The sequence below is a fragment of the Fulvia fulva genome, chromosome 9 (assembly GCF_020509005.1).
Source record: "Fulvia fulva chromosome 9, complete sequence".
Classification (NCBI taxonomy): domain Eukaryota; kingdom Fungi; phylum Ascomycota; class Dothideomycetes; order Mycosphaerellales; family Mycosphaerellaceae; genus Fulvia; species Fulvia fulva.
Window position 1 is genome coordinate 3,812,805 of NC_063020.1, and position 16,351 is coordinate 3,829,155.

At 54.0% G+C, this 16,351-nt stretch overlaps 6 protein-coding genes across 6 annotated transcripts; 3 read left to right on the top strand and 3 right to left on the bottom strand.

Annotated features, from left to right (window-relative positions):
• Positions 1–407: 407 nt before the first annotated feature.
• On the top strand, positions 408–1,741 carry CLAFUR5_09754 (Extracellular exo-alpha-(1->5)-L-arabinofuranosidase; the record flags this gene model as incomplete). Its single annotated transcript, XM_047908902.1, has 6 exons — positions 408–650; positions 700–823; positions 941–1,090; positions 1,142–1,357; positions 1,388–1,590; positions 1,643–1,741. The coding sequence occupies 6 exons, from the start codon at positions 408–410 to the stop codon at positions 1,739–1,741; spliced, it is 1,035 nt and encodes a 344-aa protein (XP_047766433.1).
• Positions 1,742–2,848: 1,107 nt separating this feature from the next.
• CLAFUR5_09755 (Beta-hexosaminidase) lies at positions 2,849–4,677 on the top strand (the record flags this gene model as incomplete). The annotated part of the gene is made up of 2 exons (XM_047908903.1): positions 2,849–4,420; positions 4,474–4,677. The coding sequence occupies 2 exons, from the start codon at positions 2,849–2,851 to the stop codon at positions 4,675–4,677; spliced, it is 1,776 nt and encodes a 591-aa protein (XP_047766432.1).
• A 220-nt stretch (positions 4,678–4,897) lies between these two features.
• On the bottom strand, positions 4,898–5,708 carry CLAFUR5_09756 (uncharacterized protein; the record flags this gene model as incomplete). Its single annotated transcript, XM_047908904.1, has 2 exons — positions 4,898–5,474; positions 5,530–5,708. 2 exons carry the CDS (start codon positions 5,706–5,708, stop codon positions 4,898–4,900), a joined length of 756 nt encoding a protein of 251 aa, XP_047766435.1.
• Positions 5,709–5,933: 225 nt separating this feature from the next.
• On the bottom strand, positions 5,934–8,865 carry CLAFUR5_09757 (uncharacterized protein; the record flags this gene model as incomplete). The annotated part of the gene is made up of 3 exons (XM_047908905.1): positions 5,934–6,409; positions 6,444–7,510; positions 7,559–8,865. 3 exons carry the CDS (start codon positions 8,863–8,865, stop codon positions 5,934–5,936), a joined length of 2,850 nt encoding a protein of 949 aa, XP_047766434.1.
• Positions 8,866–9,465: 600 nt separating this feature from the next.
• Positions 9,466–11,908, top strand: CLAFUR5_09758 (Oligopeptide transporter 2; the record flags this gene model as incomplete). The annotated part of the gene is given in 7 exon segments (XM_047908906.1): positions 9,466–9,528; positions 9,564–9,697; positions 9,749–9,827; positions 9,879–10,593; positions 10,645–10,886; positions 10,904–11,515; positions 11,552–11,908. 7 exon segments carry the CDS (start codon positions 9,466–9,468, stop codon positions 11,906–11,908), a joined length of 2,202 nt encoding a protein of 733 aa, XP_047766428.1.
• Positions 11,909–12,656: 748 nt separating this feature from the next.
• On the bottom strand, positions 12,657–14,832 carry CLAFUR5_09759 (C2H2 finger domain transcription factor dvrA; the record flags this gene model as incomplete). Its single annotated transcript, XM_047908907.1, has 2 exons — positions 12,657–14,304; positions 14,354–14,832. The coding sequence occupies 2 exons, from the start codon at positions 14,830–14,832 to the stop codon at positions 12,657–12,659; spliced, it is 2,127 nt and encodes a 708-aa protein (XP_047766427.1).
• Positions 14,833–16,351: the final 1,519 nt, after the last annotated feature.

Below are 16,351 nucleotides of genomic sequence, written 5' to 3' on the forward strand. Positions count from 1 at the left end.
GTGTTTAACTTCAAAATGCAAGGTCTTCATGGTTTTTGATCCTGGAAGATTGTTGCTCGAGCACTACCTGATGTGATCGAAGCGCGTTTTCCGAGAGAATCCTCGACCATGATGATGAGCATGATACATAACAAGGTAACCTCGTTCGCCCTCCACGATGCAACAAAATGGGAGAGGCGATCGCCAGCCACCTCTGTGACCTGACGGCGGGCCCTCCACACGACTCTCCGCATCTTGTCCCCATTCAGCGTCATCTTTGATCCTCCCGAGTAAGTTAGTTCTACCGCACAAGAGCACAACATGCTGCTGGGCGGCGACACTTTCAGAATGTGCCATCGTTCCTGGGAGACTTCCTCCATCTGGACGAACTTTACACCTGCTCATCACAGCGTCTGGTGCCCACCATCATGAAGCTCTCGAGTATTTTCACAACGATTGCTAGCGTTGTTCTTGTCATAGTCAATGCACAGTCCAATGGCACGAATACATACACCAATCCGATTGTACCGACTGGAGCGGATCCTTGGGTTGTTGGTTATGAGGAGTATTACTATATGATCAATACCACGACTGATAATATCACTCTATGGCGAAGTCCGACCCTCACAGACTGGTCTGACGCCGAGTCAAAGGCCGCGTTTTTGCCTCCAGTATGGGGCTCAATCGCTTGCTGTTGGGATGCTAGCTGACAGACCGCAGCCAGGCCAGAATTATTCGACAAATCTCTGGGCTCCAGAATTGCACAATATCGATGACAAGTGGTACATCATCTTTACTGCCGATCCAAATAATGATGTGACTCCGAAAGAGATTGACATGCTATGTGAGTGAATGCCCAGCCGTCCCGATGATGTCTCATGGATGAGACCGTCTTGGCAGTCAGCATGGCTGTGTTCGGAGGCCAAGGCAGCGAGCCAAGATGACTGACAGCGTTCCACAGGCACATTCGATTGCCCAGCAGTCTACCATCGCATGTACGTCCTCGAAGGCAGCACCGCAGATCCGTGGACGAGCAAGTACACCCTCAAAAGCCAGTTGAACACTTTCGACGAGTTCGCCATCGATGGAACCTACTTTCAGCACTCGACCGGTCCCTACCATGTCTACTCATGCTGATACTCGGCATATGTGTCGTGGCCAGCCAATCTCTGCATCGCCAAAATGAGCGATCCATGGACTGTCGAGTCGAACGTCACCGAGCGACAAATCCTGTCAGTGCCCACCAACCCGTGGGAGAAGACACCATATGGCCGGACGGAGAACATCCGCATGAGTAGTAATGAAGGACCTCAGCAGCTCACCAATCGAAAGACCGGCCAGGAGTTCATCATTTACAGCGCAGCGCGTAGCGACAATCGTAACTATTGTCTCGGTTAGCTTGAGCTAGTTGGAGACGATCCGATGAACGTGCAAGATTGGCGGAAGAACAATGATGGTTGTGTTTTCTACCAGAATGCGTTGGAGAAGGCGTACGGTGTTGGGCATGCCAGTTTTACCACGAGCCCTGATGGCACAGAGGATTGGGTTGTGTATCATGGCATGGAGAATCCGTTCTCCGGTTGGAGCGCGAGAAACGTGCGGACGCAGAAGGTAAGTCTTGACGATGGTGCCTGGTGGTCACCTTTGCTGCATTTGCCGAAAGTTCACCTGGAATGATGATGGTACGCCGAAGTTTCCGAGGCCTGGCTATGGTCCCTATGAGGCGCCGAGTGGGCAGAATGCGAGTATGAAGATGTTCTGAAAAGGGTTGGAGTGCTGGTGATCGTTGGCGAACGATGCGTGTTCACGCCCATGCACCGACAGGGACAGCGATGCATATGCCCCGGTATCTGAACGGTAACCAGGACGATTCCTGGGTTTACAGCAGAGTGTCATCCTGCGTCTGAAACATGCAAGGCGATTGTTTCTGCGGGTGCAATGCGAGGGCCGTCGATGCTGTACTCTCCTCGGCGTTCTTCAATGGCAGTTCCTTGCTCTTAGGTCCGCTCTGTATGACGGCTGCGAACGCCTGGCTTGGCACATTGTGGTCTTTTGTGTTCGGTGACGGTGGTAGGAGACTCCCGTCAGCCCGGTCTCATGTCGTCGCGCAAGTGCAGATGCCCGGTGTCATGCTCACGTGTAGCCCGACGGAAGTGTATAGCCATGACACATGAACAGAAGGCAGTTCGCAGTCGCCAAAATACTTGTTGTGTGGAGAGTTCACATGGAAGGGAAGGTGTCGGAAGAAGGTGCATCAGGGCGTGCAGGGGGCATTGTCTCTGCGACGATTGGTCGATGCTCCCCCGGGCCCCGGCTCGCCCGGACTCGTGCCGCGGCGGCGAGACATGATCCAGCGCCATTTAGCGCCACCCAACCCTTGCCCTACAGCACAACCCTCCATTTGCGGGCAACGTCACCAGCGGGAGCTGCTCGCCGCACATCACAAACCTCTCCTCCACATCTCACACCCATGATTGTGCGACAACCCCATCGCAAAGATGGTGCACACCTCAAGCAACGTCAGCAAACGATGTCTCAACATTTGCCCATCAGATTGCCCCTCCCATGACCCATAGTCCCAGAGCCACGCACTGCAAGGCGGAGCCAACCATGCTTTGCTGCTGCAGTAATAGTTCTAACGGCGTCTGAGCTGCCACCGTTGCAGAGCCACTAACCTCATTGGCCTGGCCTACATCGCAGGGTTACTTGCATACCAAGGACCTCCCCGCCAACGTAGCCTCACATTGTCACAGAGGCTGAAAGCCAGCAACTCACGCAGCCTTCGTACTTCTTGACGGGTTGCCGCACTGGTTTTTGCTGCTGTGTTTCTGCCCGCCGCCGCTCTTGGATAGGATTCCTAAGCTGCATCATGAAGGCAATCTTATCCTCAGTATTGGTACTGGCCTCGACCGCGCATGCGATCTGGCCGCTACCCACGAAGTATACACATGGCGACAAAAACCTCTGGATCGAGAAGGGACAGGTCAAAGTCAACTACAAAGGGCCTGGATATGTGCGCGAGGCTTCCTGCCTCCTGGAAAAACAAACATTGACCGCGGAGGGACAGTCACAGCGGAAGATTCCAGGCCGCGATGACAGTCATTCTGGATCGAACATACCCCAGATCATAAGCAGCGCAATTGATCGGACGTATGAGACGCTATTTGAGAAGAACTTTGTGCCATGGAAACTTCGCCCTCGCTTGTCGAATTTTGAGCCTCAGTCTGGTGGACCATCTATCACGACAATCAGTTTGGAGCAGACTGCCAATGAGCCTGCCAATGGCACCGACGTGGATGAGTCGTACAGTCTGGAGCTGACTGAAGATGGCGAGGTGGCAATCAAGGCGCCCGGTGCGGTCGGCTTGCTGTACGGTTTGACATCGTTCACGCAGCTGTTCTACAAGCACTCCAACGGTGGCGTGTACACCGACAAGGCTCCGGTCTCGATCACTGACGCACCAAAGTTCAAGTGGCGCGGCCTCAACTTGGACACGTCTCGGACCTTCAAGACAATGGACGACATTTACCGCACATTGGACGCCCTTGCATACAACAAATTCAACCGCCTGCACTGGCACATCACCGATGCACAGTCATGGCCTCTCGAGATCCCTTCGATGCCAGAGCTGGCAGACAAGGGTGTATATGTCAACGACCAGCGATACACACCAGAAGATGTAAAGGCGGTCTACGCCTACGGCGCAAACCTTGGCATCACCGTCGCCATGGAGATCGATATGCCTGGCCACACTTCCTCGGTCTGGTTCAGTCACCCTGATCTCATCACCGCATTCAACCAGCAGCCGGACTGGGCTACTTACTGCGCCGAGCCTCCTTGTGGATCTTTCAAGCTGAACTCTACCGATGTCGGCGATTTCTTGCAAAAGCTGCTTGATGATCTCTTGCCACGCATCAAGCCAGACACGCCCTACTTCCATCTTGGTGGTGATGAGGTCAATAAGAACGCCTACAATCTCGACGATACTGTCCGTTCCAATGAGTCTTCCGTACTGCAGCCACTCATGCAGAAGTTCGTGGATCGCAACATGAACCAGCTCAAGTCGTACGGTCTGACGCCACTGGTCTGGGAGGAGATGCTTCTCGAGTGGAACTTGACGCTGCCAAAGGACACCATCGTGCAGACGTGGCAGAGCGATGAGGCTGTCGCTCAGACTGTCGCAAAGGGCTACCAAGCCCTGGTCGGGAACTACAACTACTGGTACCTCGACTGCGGCAAGGGTCAATGGCTTGACTTCTACCCCGAGAACGCCGCAGGTTTCTGGCCTTTCAACGACTACTGTGCGCCACTACACAACTGGCGTGTAATGTACAGCTACGATCCTCTGAATGGCGTGCCCGAGAACGCCACGCACCTTGTACTTGGTGGCGAGGTGCATATCTGGTCTGAGCAGACTGACTCTGTTAACTTGGATGATCGCGTAAGTTATGGATACCGTTTTCAAAGTCTTGAAGCATGCTGACGTGACCATAGTTATGGCCTCGTGCTTGCGCTGCTGGTGAAGTGTTGTGGAGCGGTGCCAAGGATGCGTCAGGCCAGAATCGGTCGCAGGTTGAGGCTTCGCCACGTCTGGCGGAGATGCGTGAGCGTCTTGTTGCTCGTGGTGTTGATGCTGAGCCGATTCAGATGCCGTTCTGCACACAGAATGGGACGCAGTGTGCGTATCCTGTGGCTTGAGCAGGACAGTGGTCACGAAAGTTTGGAGCAATGTAGACATGTATCAAGGTTTAGTCTGAAGTGTTCCCCAGCAATCGGCAGCAATTGGCTTTTTTCGCAAGATGTGTTGATGCGCAGGCACCTCGGCGTCGAGTCGTTCTCGATGCTCGTGATGATAATCGGTCGTAAGCTACGCCGATGAGACGTGCGAGCTCCGCATGATCCCAGGTACCTTCCCCCTTCACGGCATCTTGTGCCATGTCTTGCCATCAGTATCGTCATCGTACTTGACCTCAATGCCCTTTGGTGCAACACCCAACTCTTCAAGTCCCAAAACTTCGATGATATCGCTAGCGCAAAGACTGATCCGTGTCATAGGTCGACCGCTGGCCCTGAACCAAGATTGCGTATGACATCTGGCGAGGTAGTGGTCGTGATTATAGAACAGGACTCTGAAAGTCTTGATCATGGCTGCCTGTCGAGTACCAATTGCTCGTAACCATGAGCGGATGTTCAGGCGCTCCATCTCCTCACTATCAAAGCCGTCGACTGTTGCGGCAAATGAGTTGATGGCGTAGAAGACGGGCATCGCTTCGCGTCGAAGCTGGCGATTGACAGCAAGCAATGCTGGTCGCTCAGTCGCTCGTCGCTGTTCATGTCCGCCCGCAGTCGCTCCATGGACCACATTGTGGTCTCGAATCTGGAAGTGACCAGTCCTTCCATCATCGACTTTGAGTGCCATCTCGTAGATGATGTTCCTGATCTCAGCTGGGAGTCCTAGGAAGGTCTTGGGCCCGTCTTCGCGATCCGCTGTGGTTCTGGACGCCGTATTAGTGACTCGGCCTGGCGCGAAATAGTCATGTAGACCCTGACCTGGTTGTGAGCTTGTCGCAGACTTTGCTCGTGGATTCTTTGGCAATCTCATCAATGAGTGCGCTTTTCATCCATGGACACTTGGTGCGTAGAGTAGAGGCGATGGCTTCGAATACTTCTGTGTCGACGTCAACCGAGCTTGCAGTCATGTCGTGGTCTGGTGTCTGCTGCCCCGACATGTTGAACTGCTGGTGTGCGATATTGTTCAATTGTTTGGTCAAGTTGTGTTGAAAGGTTCTTGCCGAAGATAAGAGTCGTGGCCGTGGCTGCCTAGTCACCTGCGTGACAGGGATGTGCGGCGCGCGCGCACATGCTAAACCTTCGTGAGCTTACTTCCACTTCACATGCACATCACACTGCCTCATCCGGCCAGCAGGTCCCAATGCTTCCCCCGTCGTCAACGCTTAACACAACACTGCTTTCGCCTCGCAGCGGATCGCCATCCACACCACAAAGTCGTTCGTCCTTTTCAAGCTAAGTATGGACTCAACATTGCCGGATACCAATCGCAAAGCTTCCGTCCTGTTTAACCCGGCATGCTTCGCGGCCCATCCAGCTTCACTCGCGAGATTGTGGACATGCGAATCGCCTTGGATGGCAAGAGCGAAAGATACACCGGCATCGGCAAGAATCTTTGCTGGACTTTCAGTCAGAGGAGGACCACTGAGAGCGTCCCGCTTCTCCCAGGTATCCGGCACACCTCTATGCCCCGTCAAGATCACGGAGATGTTGGCAGAAGCGAGTTCCGGTGCCACCAGAGCGGCGCCATGTCCGCCGAAAATGACAAGGTTGACGCCTGGGAGATCTCTCTTGAGCCATATGAGCTGCCGGATCAAGTCGGTGTTGACCACGTGGACGACAACTGGAATCTCCCCAATCGCTGCACGTGTATAGATATTCTTTATCGTGCTCACGAGCATTGGAGAGGAGTCTGCGAAGTCTTGCAATAGCATTCGAGATCGTAGGATCTGCTGCTTTCGATGCCTGGCTAAGCTCAAAGTGAAGTGCCACATCGTCCTGGAAGATCCCACCATCCAAGACAGACTTTTTGCCGCTGGTGCTGAAGCCCACACTGATACCCTGCAGTAGACCTCCACGTAGTCCAGGAGCAGCTACGGCTTTAGTCACGCCACCAAGTCTGGCTCTCTCGAATCCGCGTCCTTCCAGATGGACGCCATACTTTGCGTATATTATGGTGTCTTCGTTCGCGAGATCAGCTTTGGGATCGACGACTCCGTCGCTTGTGGTGGGCTCGCCAGTGATCTCGACGACACCGAGCGTCTGGCTGACGGCGATCAAGCCAGGTGTGATGTGGCCATATTGGAGCTCTACGACGTACCCATCGGTAGCTGCCTCACTGCACAGCCATGCGCTGCCCAGACAAGTGATCTTGCCGCCGTCTATGACTAGCGTCAGGTTGTGCCCATTGAGTGGGGAGATGTACGTCTCGAGATCTACTTGAGCGATACCGGTTATGACAAGTTTGGTAGCCGGCTTCTTTACCGCAGTACAGAAGCGATGTTTCTCTGGCTCAAGGACTGTGGGTCTTGGTCGAGGCTCACGATGGTGATCGCGGTTCAACTCCGTTACCTCCAAGTCCTTCTGAGATATGCCGATAGTCGCTCTGCCATCGATGAAAACCTCGACCGCCGTAGCGCCAATGCTCAGCGGATAAGAATCCCACACAGCAATATCTGCATCATAGCCAGGCTTTACGCCACCAATGCGGTGACTCTGCTGTATCGATCGAGCCGGGACTGAAGTCACAGCTTGGAGCGCCTTAACTGCAGGCATACCGAAGGAATGCGCCACAGCAGCTTGGTGCAAAAGGTACTGTATGTTATTGCCTTCTCCGGTATGGTCTGATTTGAACGCCACTGGAACGTCATGGTCGGCCAGAATCTTGCCTGCTCGGAGGTTGGCATTGTAGGCCTCAGCCTTGAAGAAAGCGTTCTCTGCAAATGTGGCTATCGTTATGTTCCTGGATGGATCATCAGTCCTGAGCTTGGCTATCGGCTAGGAGACTTACCTTTCCTGCTGCTTCAGGAATTCCGGCACCTGCCAGGCTTCAAGCGCATGATGAAAGGCACGAGGATGTACGCCAAACTCGTGAAGCACTGCCAGCATACGTTCAATGTCCTCTGGCTCATAGCAATGTATGTTGACATTGACCTGACCTCGCAAGATCGCGATTGTTGACTCGTACTTGATGTCTTCAGGTAAGCTCCCAGGCTCACGCCCATCACCTCCACTCGCGAGCCACGAGTCCTTGGCGATCGCAGAAGCAGCCTGACACCACTGATTCTGTCTATGAATCAGATCTTGCGCCTTACTGAAGTGCTCTCTCAGCAGCCAAGTGTTTCCCAGCCTGGTATGAAGGTATGTATGCTTGGGGTTCTCGCCACACGCCATCTTTGCGTAACGCTGTCGCTGTTCCCGAGGAACTCCATAGTCTATCAGTAGCTCCTCGACTACTGGCTCGCCACGTTTGCCATTGACGAAAGCGTTCTTAACGACATATGCTTCCCCGCCCATGATGTTCGCAGATGCTGGCAGGATGAGGGACGAAGTCACGCCTCCGCTTGCGATGATCTCGATCGCTGGGTCGTAGGGCTTGAAGCCGTCGAAAGAACGCACGAAGGGCGTCAGTGGGCCGAGACGAGGCGCTTCGTTGACGTCTCGTGTTGCGGGCAGAGAGTGGAACGGCCAGACTAGGTGGTGGGAATGCATGTCCACGAGACCGGGAGTGACATAGCGTCCGTGAAGGTCCAGGATTTCGATATTCTCTCCAGGAACGGTGTCTGAATAGTTCATTGGAGTGATGGATCTCACGATGCCTTTTCCGAACAGGATGTCTACGCCTGTTGGGAGGAAAGCTTCGCCATCGAACAGCGTTGCGTTGTGGAGCAGGACTGGCTTCTTTTGTCCAGCGAAAATACTCCAGCGTGGATTGTCTCGTTGAATGTCTGGTCTGGCCTCAAACGTCGCTGAGAGCTGCGCACATCTACTGAGGCCATCTTCGAGTACTGTTTGGTGTCCGATACTCAATACTGAGGAATTCGTCCACCGGATCCGTGTAAGTACGGCGATACCCAGAGCACTGCTCAAAAACAATGCTGTTACCTGCCATCGCCCAAGGCGTCGACTTGGGCGATGTTTGTAGGCGTGTGAGTATACATACGGAGGAGGCTCTGACGTCGGCAGACCAAGATCAAAATCCTGACCCATGGCAGCGTGAGGCCATGTACTTCGTGAAGGGTCGAAACAATCCGGACGAACTCTGTCTTCCTTCCAACAGAGTACATGGAGACAGACGCTCGTGACACCGCACTGCATCGTCTTCGCCAAGTGGTTGTGCAGACTGTGTATGGCGTTGCGGACTAGCGGATGGCGTCAATAGGGTCTTTAGCCGGAACGAGCTAGAGCTGCAGTGTATCCTGGTGCAGATGCACATGTTTGCAAGGTCGGTTGACGATTTAGGACATATGCCATCGTGAGATGATGCTTTTTCGAGAAGAGGGTCCGGTGTGGTGCTTTCTGGATGTGGCAGTGTTAGCAATGCGATGTAATGCGAAGGTTCCCCATTACCCATGTGTCCGCGAGCATCGATCTGCTCAAGATCTGCTAGTAGCACAGAGCGATGACTATTCAACGACTCGCTGCACTTCGTAAAGCCTGGTCGGTCAAGGTCCTCGTGTAGAACATCGCCGACGCACGGTATATTGTTGTGCTTGCCGCTCGGGCTACGTGGTCCTACGGGCATTAAGGCTCGCCAAAGATCAATGATCATCTTCATAATTGAAGATAGCATATATCGGCATGGTCCCGAGACACAGCATGTGTGCAAACTCAAGCGGGTACGTTGAGCGAAAGAACGTCCTAGGTTGTCTTGCAACATGTGGAGTCTGCATCGCGCCACTTGAACTTGGTACATCAATGCAGATTGTGTCGCTGGGCTCAGATAAGAGTCTGGCATCACAGGATATGATGCGAACAATTGTGAGCTGTCCCTGAGTCGAATTCAACCTGCAAAGGTGGCAGCGATTCAACCTTCTGGCCACGAGTCAAAGAAGGATCTTCAAATCACCACCGTGCCCTTGGACTCGGGCGTGTTGAGCGAGAAGGAACGCAGCTTCAGGCATGTAGTCACTGCTAAGCAAGCCGAGTTGTGAGTGGAATGGATCAGCGAAGTATTTAAGGACACTGACGCAGATCGCAGCAACCTCAACCTAACAGAGGAAGACTTCTTGACTACCCAGGAAGAAGCAGAGAAGTTGACACTTGACGAAGTGACACAGGTACCTATCCCTCTAGGCCATGGTCCAGATATGTTCTAACGCAAAGTGCAGATCTTGAAGCATGGCTACAGCCTCCACGAGTTCGACCCAAACTTTCCCATCAAGATCTTGGCCGAGATCGAAGCGTTTCTGGAAAACAACGAAGCCATCCTCGTAGCACCGGAGAAGTATGCAGAGCTTGTCCAGGAAATGGAACTACAGGCCGCCGTGCTCACGACAAGTAGCCCGTACTCAGAAGTCCGGGCTGTTGTAGACAACAACGACGATGTCAACACCCCTTGGTCAACTATCCGAGCATGGACCATTGGCTTGTTCTTCGTCTGCGCAGTGGGTTTCATGAACCAGCTCTTCAGCGTTCGACAGCCGTCCATAACCGTAGGCTCCGACGTCGTCCAGCTCTTATGCTATCCAGTTGGCAAAGCTTTCGAGAAGTTCCTACCGGATATTGGCATTACACTCTTTGGCGTCAGGCATAGCTTGAATACAGGACCATTCAGCAAGAAGGAGCATATGCTCATCACAATCATGGCAACAGTCGGATCTACTTTGCCATCGTCGAGATATATCATCTTCACACAGTTCTTGAAGAAGTACTTCAACCAGTCGTACTCCGGGTCCTTCGGATACCAGGTTTTGATGGCTTTGTCGACAGATCTGATGGGGCACGGTCTTGCTGGGCTGTGCAGGAAGATACTGGTGTATCCTGCTTACTATGTCTACCCGAAGTCGCTGGTCACCATCGCACTCAACAGCTCGCTCCACAAAGGTATTTCACGTTGGCATCGTTGTTGTCAAAGTTTAAGCTGACCGCGTGTAGACAAGAACACACCAGTGACCGGTCCAGCGAAGAAGCTTTGGACCGTCTCCCGCTTCAAATTCTTCACGTGGTCCTTCGTGTGTACGTTCGTGTATTTCTGGTTCCCGAACTATATCTTCACCGCGCTGAGTGCCTTCAACTGGATCACCTGGATTGCGCCTGAGAATGTCAACCTTTCGGCTGTGACTGGTTTCGCAAAGGGTGTTGGTCTGAATCCGCTGCCGACCTTCGATTGGAATATCGTAACCCGCGGGGGCAGCAACGGATGACAGCATACCCTGAAGTATCTGAATGGTGGTACCTTGGGCTCAATGTTGTGGCTATCGCCCTTGGCGTAGCTGTTGTGGCAGGCTGGCAGACCTACACCACAGTCGGCGTCATCTTCTTCGGAATCCTGCTGTCCCTGGTATATGCAATCCCGGCTGGTGTCATCGCTGCCACGACCGGAATCGTTGTGGAGCTCAATGTCATTGCTGAGTTCCTTGGAGGCTCGATCCAACCAGGTAACGCTCTAGCCATGAACTTCTTCAAGTGCGACGGCTATGTAACGACAGCCCACGCCCTGGAATTCATCAAGGACCTCAAGCTTGCACATCATGTCAAGATCCCTCCGAGACACACATTCTGGGCGCAAGTTGTGGCCACAGTCGTCTCTTGCTTTGTGTGCACCGGCATCATGAACTTCCAGCTCCGGAACATCAAGGATATCTGCGAGAGCACACAGTCTGCTCGATTCACCTGTCCAGGAGTCAATGTGTACTTCAGTGCAGCCGTTCAATTCGGCAGCATGGGCGCTCGCAAGGTCTTCGGAACAGGCGGTCAGTACACCATCCTGCTGATAGCAGCTTTCCCGATCGGCCTGGCTGTGGCGGTGCTGCTGTATTTCGCGCAAAGGTGACCACCGAAGGACCACTGGGCGCGTGAGATCCATCCAGTGGCATTTTTGAGCGGTGGTCTGGTCTCCACGCCGCCGTACAACTTGTCCTACATGTGGCCTGCGATGCCCTTTGCATGGTACTCCATGATCCATATCCGAGGCAAGTACCTGGCTTTCTGGTCAAAGTACAACTACGTGCTTTCAGCAGCGTTGTCTATTGCCATCGCCATTGCCGCGCTGGTCATGTACTTTGCACGGGAGTATTCCAGCATCAGCTTGGAGTGGTGGGGCAATAATGCTGATAGTGGATGCGAAGCGACCGCTTGCACAAGATTGAAGCTGCCGAAAGGGTCGTCATTTGGTCCCAGTCCGGGCCACTGTGTGTAGAAAGCTGGGACGATGGGCTGCAGAAGATGTTGATGGAATAATAACCGGGACTGCCGGCAAATTCTCGGTAGTCACGGCACCAAAACACCGGCATCTACGACATTGTTGAACAATTAATGATTGGAGAAGTCGATATGTTCACGTGTGAAGACCAACACTATTGCATTGAGCAGCCAAGTGGAGAGCCAGCTATCTAGACGACAGCAAATTCATCCTCGATCATCAACATGTACCAAGGTCATCAACAATAGCGAGCGCAGCCATGCATAAGTCCATAACGATCATGGGTACTTCTGAAAGCAGGCATTCCAAAGATCAGACTCTCCAATAAACCAAACGCTATGCAAAATGTGCGCGAAACAGAAACCATATCATCCTCCCTCGTCCTATTGGGTATCTTGTTCGTAATGTGTCCATTCGTCGTCCGAAGCCGGCACGCCTCAGCATTATGGTATGGCGGATCGTGAATGCCGAAGCGACAAATGCCGCACCAGATGCTTCGTGTGAGATAAGAATATTCGTTCCTGTTCAACGTTTCCGCTTCACCCATAAACTAAAAGCAATAGTGCCAAACGTCGTTAAGTGTCGTTATGTCGTTGCTACAAAAGAAAGGGTTTCGGGAGTTGTCGTCGATGCTGATGTGCGTCGTGGATGTTTGGAGTCGTCAAGGGATGTCCAGATCGAGCACTCGATTTCATTGAATCTCGGACCTTGTGTGGGTTGAGTTGCAATGCATACACTCCATGACTCACGACCTATGTTCGACTGCGCGGTTGCCTTCGCTGGTGGCGACGGCGACAAGTGCTTCCAGTCCAGCCATGTCATTGTTCGGGGGCTGGTTGTAGCGCTGCTGTGTAAAGCGTGGGTCGTGTCCGGACTGCAGAGCGTACGTCTGTTGTGGTGGGTGATCTTGGGCTGAAAACTGCTGATAGCCCGAATCGGTCCGGCCTTGGTGGCCTGGAGCAGAGTATACTTTTTGATCGTCGGTAATGGTAGTACCGGGAGGGTACTGCTCTATGCTACTAGCGTTCACTATGACCGGATTATACTCCACGCCTTGAGATGTTGACGGGGTGGGTACCCCATCGCTGCTGCCTGAATCTTCTGGCGATGGTCTCAGTGCACCTGGCGCGACGACATTGCTGTGGGACGGCGTCAGCGGGCCTCCGTACCAAGCGTTGCGCTTATGCTTGTGTGGAGTGATCGGTTGCTCGGGCATCGAGATGTGTTTCTGTTGCTGTTGGAAGAAGTTTGGTGGTGGTATCGGAGCCTGCGGGCCGAAGTATGCGGGCTGCTGTTGAGGTGCGCTTGGGGTCACCTGCCACTGCCCTTCGATTGGTGCGTTTGCAGCGGTGATGTCAAGTCGAGTGAGACCTTGCTGGATGCCAATATCTGAAGGTCGCCCCGAGCTTGGTGGGCGAGGCGAGGAGTCGACCATCATGGGGCTGGACTGCTGACGTGCACTTGGAGGCGGAGCATGGTCAAAGCTTTCGATGCCAGGGAGCCGGGTCATCTGAGAAGCAGCCTGTTGCTGCGTGAAAGCCGGTCGTGGCTCGTCTGGTGTTTGGTGATAGGTCAAACCACTTGTCGCAGGTCGCTGGGCATACTGGGAGTTGGTACTAGGATGCCATGTCCTCCTGCGGTACTCCATCTCAGATTCAGACTCTCGTCGCCCATGTGAGAAGACAGAGCTGGTCGGGCTCGCGAAGACGCTACTGTTCTGCGAGAAGTTCGCCGACTGGCCAGATGGGGGAGGGCTGAAATATGGCGGTGGATAGATTGCATTTTGATTTTGAAATGGGTTTTGTCCAGACGGCACAGAGAGTCGGCGACCTGGTGCTCGTGCCCCGTTGTAGAACGATGAGCGTGACAGGGTCGATGCAGGAGAGGCCATGCCCGACTGAAAACGCGGACTTTGCGGACCAGTAGAGAATGTAGTGGATGTCGGTGTGCTGTATCCGGTCGGCGACTGGTTGTAGTAGATGTATTGCTGCTGGGGACTACCACCTATGCCGTGGTGATACGTCTCTAGCGAGAGACGTGCACGAGCGGACGGGTCGTTTGCCATTGCTAATGGCTGAGGTCTGCGACGAGCATCATCCATCCCACCAACACTGGAAGTAGTGGAGCCAATGCTCGAAGTCGACAGGTTCCTGCTGTGCCCGCGCGAGTGACCGCCATTGCTGCTGCCGAGCGTCGAAGCACGAGAACGGCTGTTTGGAGGCCGTACCCTGTCGGTGCGGATCTGTCGCTGGAACCTTGTGCTGGTGGCCGCTAGCGAGTCGCCTGGAATCTCTTCGTTGACATGTACAGTCTGTGCATGTTGACGCAAGTTGTCCAGTCTAGAGAACCTTCGGGAGCAGTGGCATTGGAAGGGTCGCTCACCGGTATGCTTCCTTTGCAAGAGTCAGCTTGAATCGTACCAACACAGCACAATCGTCTCACCGTATGTGTCGAGCCAAATGCTCGCTCCGCGTGAAGCTGAGTTGACATGGAGGGAACTCAGTACAGAAGAATCGTTGCCCTTTCTTCTTCTTCGATGGCCTCTGCGAATCACTTGTCACACTATCATTGTCTGATCCGTCATCTTCACCGTTATCGTCGTCTCCTTCACCCATCTCGACATCGTCAGAGGGACCAGCTCGTTTGCCAGATCGATTTGAGCCGTCTCGTTTCACAGAACTTTCGTCTTCCTGCTGCTGTTCGTTGGCCGGTGCAGGCGTGAGTGGCTCATCTGGTAGCGGTCGTTGACCCGGGACGCCACCAAAGCTGTGCCTCGTTGGGGTGTTCGGGGACGATTCGTCTGCTACCATCTCTCGTGTCTCGTCCGGCATCTTTGCGACCGACGTCGGAGTGTTCGGTGCTGGTATGGACACATCATCCGACGCTTGGAGTTCGTTGTTGACCGGAGAGAATGTTGCCATCTGCTAGTACGACGGGTCTGACGCCTAGCTGCGCACAGCTTACCGTTGCAGCTGTGCGACCTGCGGAAGTCTGCGCTCCCGCTTCAAAAGAGGCGACTCGTAGACTCGAGCGTGAGCAATCTGGCGCGCTCTCCACTGCGCCTGCCCGCAGCTGCGTGCAGCGTCAAGTCGTTGAATTTTGCAGATACTGGATGGCTGCAGGTCCAAGCACTGGCAAGGCTGGGAACGATCAACGGCCCGGTGGCAGGACTCGGACCACCTGGATTCGAGTTGGGGTATGGATAGAAGATCGATGTCGTGATTCGTCTGCCCGTCATCCGTAAAAGACCAAAGGTATTCGGGAAGCCGCAGAGTGATGAGAACAGAGCATGCGTTGCGGCTACACGCGCTGACAGTAGTGATAAGGCACACTTGAAACAGGCTGCGGCCAGGTGCACGAGGTCCAAGGATTCCCGCCACACGCAAGCTGTTCGCTGACGTTGGAGCGCAGGCACAAGAGTATCAGCGGAGAGGGGAGAGAAGCAGATCCCGAGATGGACATGCCACGAATGGCGAACGAGCCGGCACGGGTCAGATGTAGCAAGCGCAGTGTGAAGCAGCGCAGATGGCGTTGGTGGAGGGGAGGACAGTGGGGTATATGGTACCGTAGAGGTTTCTTGACAAGCAAGGATTACTGTAGGTTAAAAGATGCGCTTGCGCAGATCGGTCTGTAGCGACCTGACGCATATCCCTTGACGATCTTGAAAGGTTAACACCGGCGCTTCTTTTCGACGCCATAAACAACACTGCTGTGCGTCTGACTGGTGCGCTTCGACTTCGCGAAACCGCTGGGAACGAGAGGAACATCGCCCCGTTTCGACCAACATGATGATACCAGTATTCGCGCCGGAAGAGGTCGGGACGAAGCCGTGCGCGGCCACGCTGCGCAGCTCGTGATAAGCGCCTCACAGAGGTGACTTTGGCCTGCAAAAAGATGTGGTGGGGATGCCTCTTGGTACCTCGCCTCGCCCGCAAAGTCAAACACTCCAGTCACTGTTGAGCGGCCAGGTACATCAGGTACAGAACGTGCAGTGGTTCGACCCCGCCATTTTTCGTTCGCCAACGCGCTTGCATTGATTGTGACATTGCACAGGCAGAGCCTTGCTTCGAAGCGCTTAGATAACCGACCGGTGTGTTCGTGAACAGCGTCGCAGGCTCGCAGCAGTCGCAGCGAGCGATCACATGCCGCTTGTCGGAATGGCTGATGGCGTTGAAACACCCGATTCAGGATATAGCTTCTACACCCAAACCGCAGCTCAGGCGGTGACGAAGACCTTCCCGCGAGCGTACGTGCAACATCGCGTAGTCCTTCAACGACCACATTGCGCGAATGCAGCTCCCCTCTGTACACCACACCCACGGGACATCTGTACGCTCCGTAAGGATCTTCGGCTTAACGCATGGTGTGCATGGAGCTAGGCTAGCGTGCTTGTGAGCAATCGCGCGTCTGCAAGGGCAGGTACATCTAGCCAGGTACCCA